General features: G+C 43.7%; 2 protein-coding genes across 2 annotated transcripts in view; one reads left to right on the top strand and one right to left on the bottom strand.

Annotated features, from left to right (window-relative positions):
• Positions 1 to 12,172, bottom strand: part of MED12L (mediator complex subunit 12L) — a 177,262-nt gene that overhangs the window by 77,462 nt on the left and 87,628 nt on the right.
• On the top strand, positions 5,572 to 8,173 carry LOC117047378 (P2Y purinoceptor 13-like). Its single transcript, XM_033150445.1, has 2 exons — positions 5,572 to 5,661; positions 7,067 to 8,173. Exon 2 carries the CDS (start codon positions 7,082 to 7,084, stop codon positions 8,090 to 8,092), a length of 1,011 nt encoding a protein of 336 aa, XP_033006336.1. The 5' UTR covers positions 5,572 to 5,661; positions 7,067 to 7,081; the 3' UTR covers positions 8,093 to 8,173.

Raw genomic sequence — 12,172 nt, 5'->3', positions numbered from 1 at the left:
AACAGCTTGTTGTGATCCAACTAGGATTTGCAAATGTGTCAAAAGTTCACTTAAAAATGAGTAATGCTTGAGCTTTATCAGACAGAGGCAATTAGAGAATAAAAGTTATTCTGTCAGGACTGCAGCCTGTTTCTGTTATAAAGAAGTTCGCTGCTGCTGCTGCTTCTTGAAGGACACTCACAAAAGTAAATGCAAAGTCTGTCGAGGAAAGAAGCCCTGCCTACCCATGGAACTTATTGACAAATGTATTATCTTTAGGCTGAACTAGTAACTAAGGTTGTGTAGTGGCCCTACCCACTTATTTCACTTTTGGTCCCACCTACCAGAAAGTTACCCAAGAAGGAATGCATCCCTTCAGCTGAAAAAAGAATGTTCCACTGTGATCTTAGCCTAGCTGCTAAGCATTCCTAGAAAGAATTGTCATTTCTCAACCACAAGGCAGTTTTAGGCTGATGTGAAGGCACTAACTAAAACCTCACCTTATTAAAATAAGAAAGCTGCACTGAAGATCCCGAAAATAGGAAGCAACACATTTTTTGCAGGAAATGTCACAATTTCAAAATTCCCCGGTTAATATTATTACCTAATACTGTATCATACTACTGTGAAAAAACTTCTCAGACAGTGCTGATGATTTTCACATAGAATTTTCCTTTATTTTCACAGTGCAAAGTTAAATATCCAGTTGTTGTTTAATTAAATTTGTATACCACCCTTCATCCAAAGATCACAGAGCAGTTCACAACATAAAAAATTAAAATGAATATAATGTATGGCTGAGAAATGAAAACACTTAACTGAAATCAAAATGAGTAATACAAAAGTGTGTGTGTTTGCACTAGAGAAACCTGGCAAGAATTCTCCAAAAGTGTATAGAAAGATCCAATGAATAGCAACAATTATTAAAATTTGTAATCCACCCACAAAATAAGAGGCTAAAGATCATGAGACTACCTTTTAAATATATATATATATTCTGACACTATACTGCATTTATACACGTGGGTAGAGCTGTGAGTTAAACCACAGAGCCTAGGGCTTGTTGATCAGAAGGTCGGCAGTTTGAATCCCTGCAATGGGGTGAGCTCCCATTGCTTGGTCCCAGCTCCTCCCTACCTAGCAGTTTGAAAGCACGTCAAAGTGCAAGTAGATAAATAGGTACCACTCCAGCAGGAAGGTAAACGGCGTTTCTGTGCGCTGCTCTGGTTTGCCAGAAGCGGCTTAGTCATGCTGGCCACATGATCCGGAAGCTGTACGCCGGCACCCTTGGCCAGTAAAGCGAGATGAGCACTGCAACCCAAGAGTCGTCCGCGACTGGACCTAATGGTCGGGGGTCCCTTTACCTTTACCTATACTGCATTGGATGGCTTAAAAAAAAAAATCAGGACTCATTTTTTCTTCCGGTGAAAGGTTTTGCAATGACAGTGTCCTTAAGTTAACAGAGAGGGGGGGGAGGGAGTATATTAGATAGATGATAGACAGACAGACAGACAGACAGACAGACAGACAGACCGATATAGATATACATACATTCTAATTTTCCATGATGTTTTTTCCAAACAAAACAAAATGAAATGTAAGCAGAGCCAGCAGAAACTATTAACCATAAACACAGATGACCAGCTTCACACTGATGGAAGAAGAGGGGAGTGGGGGGAGCGCACCGCCCCCACGATCCCAGCCGGGTGCCATCACAGCTGCCCCCCCCCCCCCGTGCTGGGTGCCACACCCCCAGGACGCACACCACGCCCCGGCAGGTGGCACGCCACACCCCAGGACGTGCACCACGCCCCTGCGGGCAGTGCGCCACACCCCCCAGATGCGCGCCAGCCATGCCCCCATCTGCTCTCCACCCCCGGTGCCAGAGCATGAAGCTCTGCCACTGCAGCTTCAGTCTACTGGTGTAGACCTCCCCCTTCTACCCACTGAACATGTGGGTAGAAGTACTACCAGTGTGATTCCCCATTAGCAGCCACAAGCAGAAAACCCCCAAATGCATCCTGAGCCTGCCGCAGTGCTGCTGCTGTGTGAAAGCATCTGACCCAATGCAGCCCAATTGCACCAGGCTGGTGCAGAGATCTTCTTGCCTGCCTCCTGCTGCCGCCCTGGCTCTCATACATGGCAGAGCTGCAGATGCAACAATGGCCTCGCCATGTTAGGATTGCTCCCTTAGCTTCTGGCAGCACAGCAGCAACAGGAGCATGGTAGGAGTCCCATGCGCCAGGACACAGCCCCATACACGTTTAAATGACAGCTAAGCTTAGCTATTAAAAAGACAAAAGTACCTCAAAGTATCACACCATGTTTATGCTATTAGAATTTAAGGTATCAACTTTAAAGCCCTAAACGGCCCAGTATTCCTGAAGGGGCATCTCCACCCCCATCGTTCTGCCCGGACACTGAGGTCCAGCGCCGAGGGCCTTCTGGCGGTTCCCTCACTGTGAGAAGCCAAGTTAAGGGGAACCAGGCAGAGGGCCTTCTCAGTAGTGGCACCCGCCCTGTGGAACGCCCTCCCACCATGTGTCAAAGAGAAAAACAACTACCAGACTTTTAGAAGACATCTGAAGGCAGCCCTGTTTAGGGACGCTTTTAATCTTTGATGGACTATTGTATTTTAATATTTTGTTGGAAGCTGCCCAGAGTGGCTGGGGAAACCCAGACAGATGGGCGGTGTATAAATAAAATAATTATTATTATTATTATTATTATTATTATTATTATTATTATTCTCCTATAATTACATTTTGAAGATGTTTCATATGATTAAACTTAAATAACACATTATCCCACACATGTTAACCCCGACTAAAATTTTATTCTCACTTCTACTTCTTTTTTTCCGTGCCAACCATTTCTCACACCAGAAGTTTGCAGATTGGCCAATGAAAGCAACAGTTTCCCTGATGTGCAACTCACTCCCCTCTGTGCTTCCTCAAGAGGGGACCACAAACAGGATTTCATGTGACCAAAGAAACAGAAATTAGCCACTGCCTATTCTTGTAAATACTGCAGCTGTAAGGGAAATTTGTTCTAGGAGACTTTGTGTCTTCATGCTAAAGTTAACTCAGACCGTGCACAAATGATAGCCTTAGGAGAAGTATGTGTGCCATAAAGGAAAAGCATTAAAAAGAGAACAGAGAAAGGCTGAAAGCATGAACTGCTATATGAAATAGGCAAGGCCACACATGTGCACTCCACCTGCTACAGAAGTCCCACATTCAGAGGCAGTATGTCAGTGCACCTTCAAAGGGGCTCCGCCTCGGTGCCCGTCAGCTGATTGGTGCTGGCAGAGAACTCTGCCAGCTGCAGTGCAGCCAATCTCAGCCATGTCAGGGATGATGTCATGTGTAGGGCAGGTGGCCACAGCATGGGTGAAAGGGTCTTGTGGCCTAACTGGAACACCCTGCTAGGACTATTTAAGGCCAAGGGATAGAGGTTCCCCACAAGGGCAGTGTGCCACTCAATATCTGGGTAACAACAGCAGGAAAGGGCTTTCATGCCTTGTTTGCTTGCCACCATGTGAAGCAAAATGTTGAACTGGGTGGGCCTTTGGCCTGATACAACCAGAATGGTATGTTCCTAATTATATTCCAAAGCATTTATTGCTTTGGTGATCAGAGAGCTTCATAATGAACTACAGTGGTATCTCGGGTTAAGAACTTAATTCATTCTGGAGGTCCGTTCTTAACTTGAAACTGTTCCTAACCTGAGGTACCACTTTAGCTAATGGGGCCTCCCGCTGCCGCCGTGCCCCCAGAGCATGATTTCTGTTCTCATCCTGAAGCAAAGTTCTTAACCCGAGGTACTACTTCTGGTTTAGGGGAGTCTGTAACCTGAAGCGCCTGTAACCCAATGTACCACTGTACTGAAATAAGGAAGGAAATAAGGATGCACAGCAAAGTATTTGCAATTCCAGCAAAATGCTACCACTTACTTTCACAGTGGGCTTCAATTGATCCGGACCTGAGACCCACCTCTGGCTTCCAACTCGTAACATAGGGCCCACTTTCACATATGCACTTTTGATTTAAAAATGGTGCTAATAATGCACATTATTAAACTCAAAATGGCAATTCACAGAGTAAGATACATAGTGTTTCCCTAGCATTACTGCTAAATGAAAACCAGTGAAGTACGCAAGTGGTCTGAAATGGGAGAAATTAGTATGTGATTCAGGGAGGACGGAAATGAAAGCAGGACCACTCAAGCAATTAAGAACCTGGCAATTGTACAGAGACATCTGCAACTGGATTACCCTCTATGTCCAGCAAAGAACTTTCCTCTCAACCAGCCCAGGTTGCAAGGAGTGGAGTGCAGATGATGTGGCATCCTTGTTCCTTCTAGATCTCACTTCCTGTAGCGAGACATCACTTCCTGGGCCCCCAGTGGTTGCCATCATGGCAACCGCTGGGCAGCCAAGCTACCCACCGCAACAGACACTTCTGCATTCTATCTACCACAGTGGACACTTCTGTGTTCTAGTGTCCAGCATAGTTAACATTCTGGGGAAAAATCTAGAAAGCCACAGAAACAGACTAGAAACGGAACGCAGTGTTCCTGTCCCATAGAGTGTTCCCTTGCTACAAGCATTATTGAAGAAGGCTCTTGACTTTCTCCTGGCACTTTGCAGCACTCCATGGAAATGGGTAAAACAAGTGTCTCGTTGGAAACATGTGTTTTAGCCCAGACAACATATGCAGTGCTTCTTTTGTTTGGTCAGCCTTACCTGGAGCCAAATACGGCAGCAAAAGCTTTGCTGCAACACCCCTGGGATGGTCTCATGACCCACCTGTGAATCCTGACCCATCGGCTGAAAACCTGTGCTCCACTGCTTAGGAAGCAAGCTTAGTTGGGAGAACACTCCCCCCACACACATTGAATTATCAGCCTAAGTAATACACTTAGATCAGATGTTTGGGCCTGTTCCATGAGCTGACTTGCCTTGAAGGCAATCATGGTTTGGAGAGCAAGCAAAGAGTATAGTTAGATGTAAAAACAAAACTATAGTTTGTTGTGAAACAGAAAAGGGTGGGAAGGGCAGTAAGCCAATGGTAGAGGCATCCAAAAGTTAGCAAATGCAAATTGCAAAACCACCTGAAGATAAGGCTGGGAAATACCCTTATCTGAAACCCAGGAGAACCTCTGCAAGTCAGTGTGGAAAATGGGCCACACAGGCTGTATAAAGGACTGCAACTCCCATCATTCCCAACCGTTGGCTTTGCTGAGTGAAGTTGATGGGAGTTGAGCCAAACAACCTCTGGAGCACACTACATTGACTATTCCTGCTCTAGGTGGTGCATATGCATGCACACTAAACATTGTATAATATTAGACTCGGCTTGATAAGACTGCTGATGAACTGAAATCGATCCCTGCAATGGCACTTAGCCTGCAAAAATATATTAATTAAAAGACATAGGCATTAAAAATGTTTCAGGAAACAAAAACACACTGAATAAGATGGGACCAGCCAACTGTTTGAAAACCTTCATTGAGGCTTGTGGCTGGGGGGGGGGGAGGGAAACCTGGGTGGTAAAAAAAAATGAGGAAGAACAAATGTAAGTATAAGAAGATGCAAGACTGCTTGTGAAACTAAATTTCTCTAACGTTAGTACACTTGCATAGACCTGGATTAGCTGCCACAACTTCCTACAAGAAGAGGTAAGCTATTTTAGCCATCTGCTTGTCTTAAAGATCTTTATTAACAAGCTACTTTTAGAAATGTTGATTCACTGAATTATTATTTTTTAAATAAAAATTTTTTTAAGTCTGCCTATATAGTCAATCCATTTTAATTACACTGGTAAGGATGAGATCTAATCTACTTTGTTGTCTAGAGTTACAAGGCTGTAGTTAGTTAGCACAATGAAATGGAACGCTTTACTACTGAACACAACAAGGTATCAAGAGAGGAAGCACTGTTTAGATTTAGCCCTGACTTGCTAAATCGGATACACATTTTCAGCTTATTGACACATTCCCTCTTGATGGACAACCTAACAGCAGCTGTATGCCAGAGATGGGTGTGACCACACACAGAGAGAGCACACACGTTCTCCTATACGTACGTATAGCATTCTTGCACAGATGCAGGCATACAAATACTCACTCTTCCACTCTTCCAGTGATTTGGCTTGAAAAAAAGAGTGTTTTAGCTTTTCTAAATGCTGGAGCAGGGTTGGAGAAGATCTTCCTGGAAACTGTAGTCGGCAAGAGAGGATTAGCCAAAAGAAGACCCTTCCCCCCACAAGTCTTAATGTGTTAGGGGGGCATTTTCAGCAAGGTGGGTGACAACTGTGAGCCCCTCTGAAAACACTCTTGCCCCACTGCAATCATGTTTAGAGTAAGCTTTCTATTCTACACAGTTCTGTTGGAGCCTATTTACAGCATGGCCGGGGGGGGGGGGGGGCACGTATTGTCCCAGCTGGGGATACAATACAGTCTCTTCTGAGTTATTTTCTGAATTCAGTGGCCGCGATCCAGAGGAAGAAATAACTAGCTCCAAACATGAGGTGGAGCCTTGGATAATTTTTATTTTTATTTTTTTGGGAACACAGCTACTTTTTAAAAACCATTAATAATGTAGTACAGACCCTCGCTACGTATGTTGGCCCTGCTAATCCTGTGGTTAAGTGATGCAAACTCCTTATGGTTTGAGGGAATCAGGTGCATTTAGCACCCAAAAACATACTTGTTCATAAATTCCTTATAAATTGTTTACAAATGTCCTTATTGCCTGAGGAACTATGCATGCAACTGGGGAGGGCGGCAATAAGTGTTAGCACTCACATGGGATCCTTACGATTACTAAGAGAAAAACCACTTTAGTGTGGAGCAGCAGCAGTGAAATGGGGGCATTTTACCACTTTCCTAACCTGGCTGCCACTTTTCCACCGCAACTTCCTCCATACACACACTTTAAGGTGTTTTATCTTTGCAAACATGTGTCTTGAACAATGCAGGGGAAGTGATAGCCGAAGGGAGTTAAGCCACAATTCCTCTTCTCCAAAACCTAGAAGTGTTCTATGTCGCTGTTCTAACCTTCTATTAAATCATTCTTCCTCAGTCTCTCTTTCAAACCATGAATGGAAGTCTCAGCATCTCCAATGGGACAACATCCTTGGCTGGACAATGCCACCGAGACACCAGGATAGCCCATGTGGTATTCCCAGTCCTTTACGGCATTCTTTTCCTTGCTGGATTTCTGCTGAACAGTTTGGCTCTGTTGGCTTTCTTCCAGATTCGGACCAAATCAAGTTTCCATGTGTACCTTAAGAATATATTGCTTTCTGATTTCATAATGACACTGATGCTGCCACTGAAGATTCTGACGGATTCAGAACTTGGGCTGTGGCAACTTAAAGCTTTCGTCTGCCGTTTCTCGGCTGTAGTATTCTACGAGACAATGTACATAAGCATAGTGCTCCTTGGACTTATTTCGCTAGACAGGTTTCTCAAGATTGTTCGGCCATTTGGGAAGTTTTGGTTGCATAATGTCACCTCAGCAAAAATTATTTCTGGCTCTGTGTGGTTCTTCTTTTTCGCCCTCTCCTTGCCAAACATGATTTTGTCAAACCGTGAAGCCACACGTCTCTCTGTAAGGAAGTGTGCTTCCCTGAAGAATCAGTTGGGACTGAAGTGGCATGAAGCTGTCAACTACATATGCCAGCTCATCTTCTGGACTGTGCTAATCTTAATGCTCCTGTTTTATATAATTATTGCTAAGAAGATCTATAGTTCTTATGTAAAAACCCAGACAACAGAGTGCAAGATCAAACAAAGGGCAAAGAGCAAGGTATTTATAATTGTAGTTGTTTTCTTCATCTGCTTTGGCCCTTTTCATTTCGCCCGAGTACCTTACACTCTTAGCCAGACTGGCAAAAATACTGACTGCAGTATGCAGAACCAACTATACATTGCTAAAGAAAGCACCCTCTGGTTAGCAACTGCAAATATATGTATGGACCCACTGATATACATATTCCTGTGCCGACAATTTGTTGAAAAGGCTTTTTGTATCAAATTACGAAAATCTAGGTATACAACTCAAGAAAATCAAACTATTGCAATGGACACTGGAATATCTACATAGACTTCTTGGTTGGTGGCAACTTCTTATTCTAACATTTGCACTACATTGCTGTCAAATTAAAATGCATTTTATTTTCAATTGGGTTGTTGTTTGATGTGATTCCATTCTGAATGACTGAAATTTGAGCCAGCAAAGGAGTGACTTTAGAGTGACTTTAGAGTGAATGGACACTAACAGCCATTCATTTTAATTGAACGTACTCTTCTGTGAAGAGGGCACAGCTATTCCTAATACCCAAACACTGAAACTAAATTAGACAGACAGACAGATATGCTAATGGGCATCATCACATACTTATGGGATAATGAGCTCTAGTGATTGCATCCTGTGGAAAGTAGTCTGTTATTGTCAGGGACTGGTAGGGCTCTGAGAAGCATGTAGAAGAGATGGTGAGGCCAGAGGCTGATCTACATGGCACTGCATGCTGTAGAGACCATATGTGGGTCCAATGGTCAAGAAGGCGGTTTCTGCACATGCTGCAGATGGAAGCGAGGGGCAGGTGGATCTCATCAACTTGGGAAGTTAGTCCATCTATGAAAAGGAAAACTCTGATCCCAAACATTGACTGCCTTGTGGAATATCTTCAAGAGAAGAAATGGCTAAGGAGTAAATCCTAAGACAGTCGGATGGCGCCTTGTACGCCTCCTTCCGGCAACTCCGGCAACTCCGGCAGCCAAGCTGAAGCCAAACATATGGCTCTGCTTTCCTTTGGACCACATCTGTGAGGCTGAGAGGGGAGGTCTTGTCATCTGGGCAGGCCGAGACCTTCATACGCACTGCTCAGGCCCGCACCTCAGGGAGGTCACTTCAGTGCTGCTAAAACAGCGGTCTGACTTCACCCCCGGAGGCTCACTCCACTGTGTCTTGAGACAGACAGATGCCAACAACTATTTTCTCCTTTACGTTATAGGCAATAGATAATTACCTACTTAATATAGTGGGTAAATATGTGCTGGCAGGACATGCTGCACAACAGTAAGGGGCCTAAACTTAACGATGGGTGTAACCATGATATAAAACAGAGTTGCTCCTTAAAACAAGGGTGCGCCAAAGGCATGTGAAATGCTTGAATCAGCTCCTTTTCAACTTCTTTCAACTTTCGGCAAGGGATGCCAAATATTATTTTTTTATAGTGAGGAAGGGCAAAATGAGAGGTTAAATTAAGTATATCAACTTCTAACTTTTTCTGGAAAAAAGAATTGTTTGCTTGCTTCTAGTTCCTACTGGAGTGGTGAAATGAGAAACATTACCCTTACAGTACGATGAAAAATATCCTCAAGCAAGGTTCGTTTTCTTACATTTCTTGGCCAGATTTACAGCCAAGAAGCCCTGAGTGGCCACCCTTGATAGAGAAAGTATTTGGAACAAAGTGAAGATAAAGCAGAATTCTGCTTATGCATTTCTGTATAGCCAATTCTAACCCAGCAGCTGGGGGTGGTTCAGAATGCAAATTCTTCCAGTTCAGAATGCCTCACTCCAACAGAAATTGAGTCTGGAGTTTTCTGAAAGTAGGGCCTGAGCTTGTATTGTTGTCTGTACCACCACCAGCAGCCTGAACCCTCTCCCATTTCAGACACTTTACTGGGAGTAGGAAGGGGTCAATAGCAATACTATGAGCAAATTATTTCTCTCCCTGCCTTACTTCCACTGAGGTGTCTGTTGTTCAGTCGTTCAGTCGTGTCCGACTCTTCGTGACCCCATGGACCAGAGCACGCCAGGTATGCCTATCCTTCACTACCTCTCGCAGTTTGGCCAAACTCATGTTAGTAGCTTCGAGAACACTGTCCAACCATCTCATCCTCTGTCGTCCCCTTCTCCTTGTGCCCTCCATCTTTCCCAACATCAGGGTCTTTTCTAGGGAGTCTTCTCTTCTCATGAGGTGGCCAAAGTACTGGAGTCTCAACTTCAGGATCTGTCCTTCTAGTGAGCATTCAGGGCTGATTTCTTTGAGAATGGATAGGTTTGATCTTCTTGAGGTGTCTAGAACACTGCAAAAGCAGCATCCCAGACACAGGAACCTTGGGAAATCATTGCAGAATTCTAGGCATTCCAAGAGAGAGAAGGGTGTCAGACAAAGGCATTGGGTGCTGTTGTCCACTGCCAGGAAAGTTTGGGAGAATGGAAGGGAAATAAGTAGAGAGTGTCAGTCAATCTATTCGCTTTTTTTGCAATATTTCCTTGCAAGTTCTTGAAAAGATTTAACAAAATAAAATAAAAAATTCCTTCCAGTAGCACCTTAGAGACCAACTTAGTACTTGGTATGAGCTTTCGTGTGTTTTGACTATGGCAGACCAACACAGCTCCCTACCTGTAATTGAAAAGACTTGAAAGTGTTTTTTAAAGAGCTTGCAAGAAGCAATTAAAAAAACGAGCTAAAAGTGAGACAAGATAAGGGGAGCCTACCCATTAACAGTCAGCAGTAGAAAGGTCTTCAGTTTCTGTAATGTTGGCAGTGAGGCAGAGAGAGAGGGAAGAAGATGCTTGCATCAAAAAGTCCATAATATAGCCAGCCAAAATAAAGCACAGCATACTTTTCTACTTGTCAGGTGTTTCTTGGGCGGGGGGGGGAGGGGCAGTAGCTTTTATGCCTATTAAAGCAAGTATAGTTTGTTCCCTACTTGAATCCATCATAAATATCTCACACAACAATTATTATGCAGGTGGGGAACTTCAAGGGAAACAAAACAGTTTGTTTACCACTTCAGTAGGAACTGTGCTTTACGTCTATGTGGGCTGTGCAACCCTCAGACTGCAGCTCGTGACTGAATAGGGCTCCATCTATACAATTAATTACCGGTAATTGTGCCATTGTTGTCATATTCTTTTGTTGCTTGATCTACAAAGGTTGCAAGGGCAACTTTCAACAAATGCAAAGAAGTAAAAAAATAAAATAAAATGATCATACATTAATTCCCAGCAACTGAACCACCTCCCTTTCCCAACTGCATCAACATGATGACCATTAAGAACAGCGTTCTTGCACAAGAAAAAATAAACTTCGCCATAAAAAATAAGCTAAGAATCAAATGCCTGGGAGTAGAATGGGGTGGGGAACCTCCAGGTCATGGGCCAAATTTGGCCTGCCAGGCCTCTGCATTTGACACACAAGCTCATTTTGACCAAACCATGACCACCTGCCTCATACCTGATACCCCATGTCCATCTATCAAAACCTAAAACACCACAGCTGCTGCTGTATTGCTGCTAAGAAGAAAACAATGCACCACACGGTCAACTTGAAAGTCATCAGAGGTTCTTTTGCAGGGTTCGCCCTCCTCTTCTCATTAACTTTGCACTTGGCAGCATGTATGTTACCAACCACATGGTGCGTTCCATTATATGCTGACTAGGCTTTAACAAGCCTCAGCTTGCGAGTCGGCAAACTATGCGCCCAGATTAGAAGCAACACAGGGCTCAATTTTAACTGTTTATAGACGACTATAAATTGCATTAGTACATTAACAGAACTGCCATAGCTACACCTATGGAAACACCTATTCAAGAATCCCCAGTGTGTCTGCCTATGTAGTTATGCATTCTATGGGGAGATCAGAAAAGTATGCAACTTAATCTATCCATTTCATTGAATATTAAGTATCCAGCCTTCTTAACAAAACATGGAAATGTAGAGGGGGGTTTGGGGGGCGGGGGGATTTGTCTTCATACCCATTTCTGGCCAGTAGTACAGGTTGTGTATGACCCGACTGCATCTGACCACCCAGAACAGTCTAGTTTTAAAGATTCCAAATTCTCCCATAACATAGTGGGTTGCCCATCAACAGATAGCACCCAGGCAGCAGCCCATCTAGTCACAGTGGTGAGATGTATTATAAATCTATTACAATTATTATACTCATCTATTACATATAACAGTGCAGTCCTGCGCATGTTTTCAAAGAAGTGGAGCTCACTGCGTTCCATGAGTGTCCACAAGACTGCAGTCTTAATTAACATATGCAGGTCTGTGTCCTCTTTTTCGGTGATGCATTGCCTCCATTTTTGGTGATGTATAAGTGTGTAGTAGTTCCACCTTGCAGTGATTGTGCTAGCAAAAATTTTTTTCCAAGGAAGAGTTGAAAT

The sequence above is a fragment of the Lacerta agilis genome, chromosome 5 (assembly GCF_009819535.1).
Source record: "Lacerta agilis isolate rLacAgi1 chromosome 5, rLacAgi1.pri, whole genome shotgun sequence".
Taxonomy (NCBI): Eukaryota; Metazoa; Chordata; class Lepidosauria; order Squamata; family Lacertidae; genus Lacerta; species Lacerta agilis.
The sequence above is the reverse complement of the archived record's forward strand: the minus strand, read 5'-3'. Positions and strand labels throughout refer to the sequence as shown.

Coding starts and splice junctions, on each gene's coding strand:
- LOC117047378 (XM_033150445.1), top strand. CDS start 7,082: ATGAATGGAAGTCTCAGCATCTCCAATGGGACAACATCCTTGGCTGGA.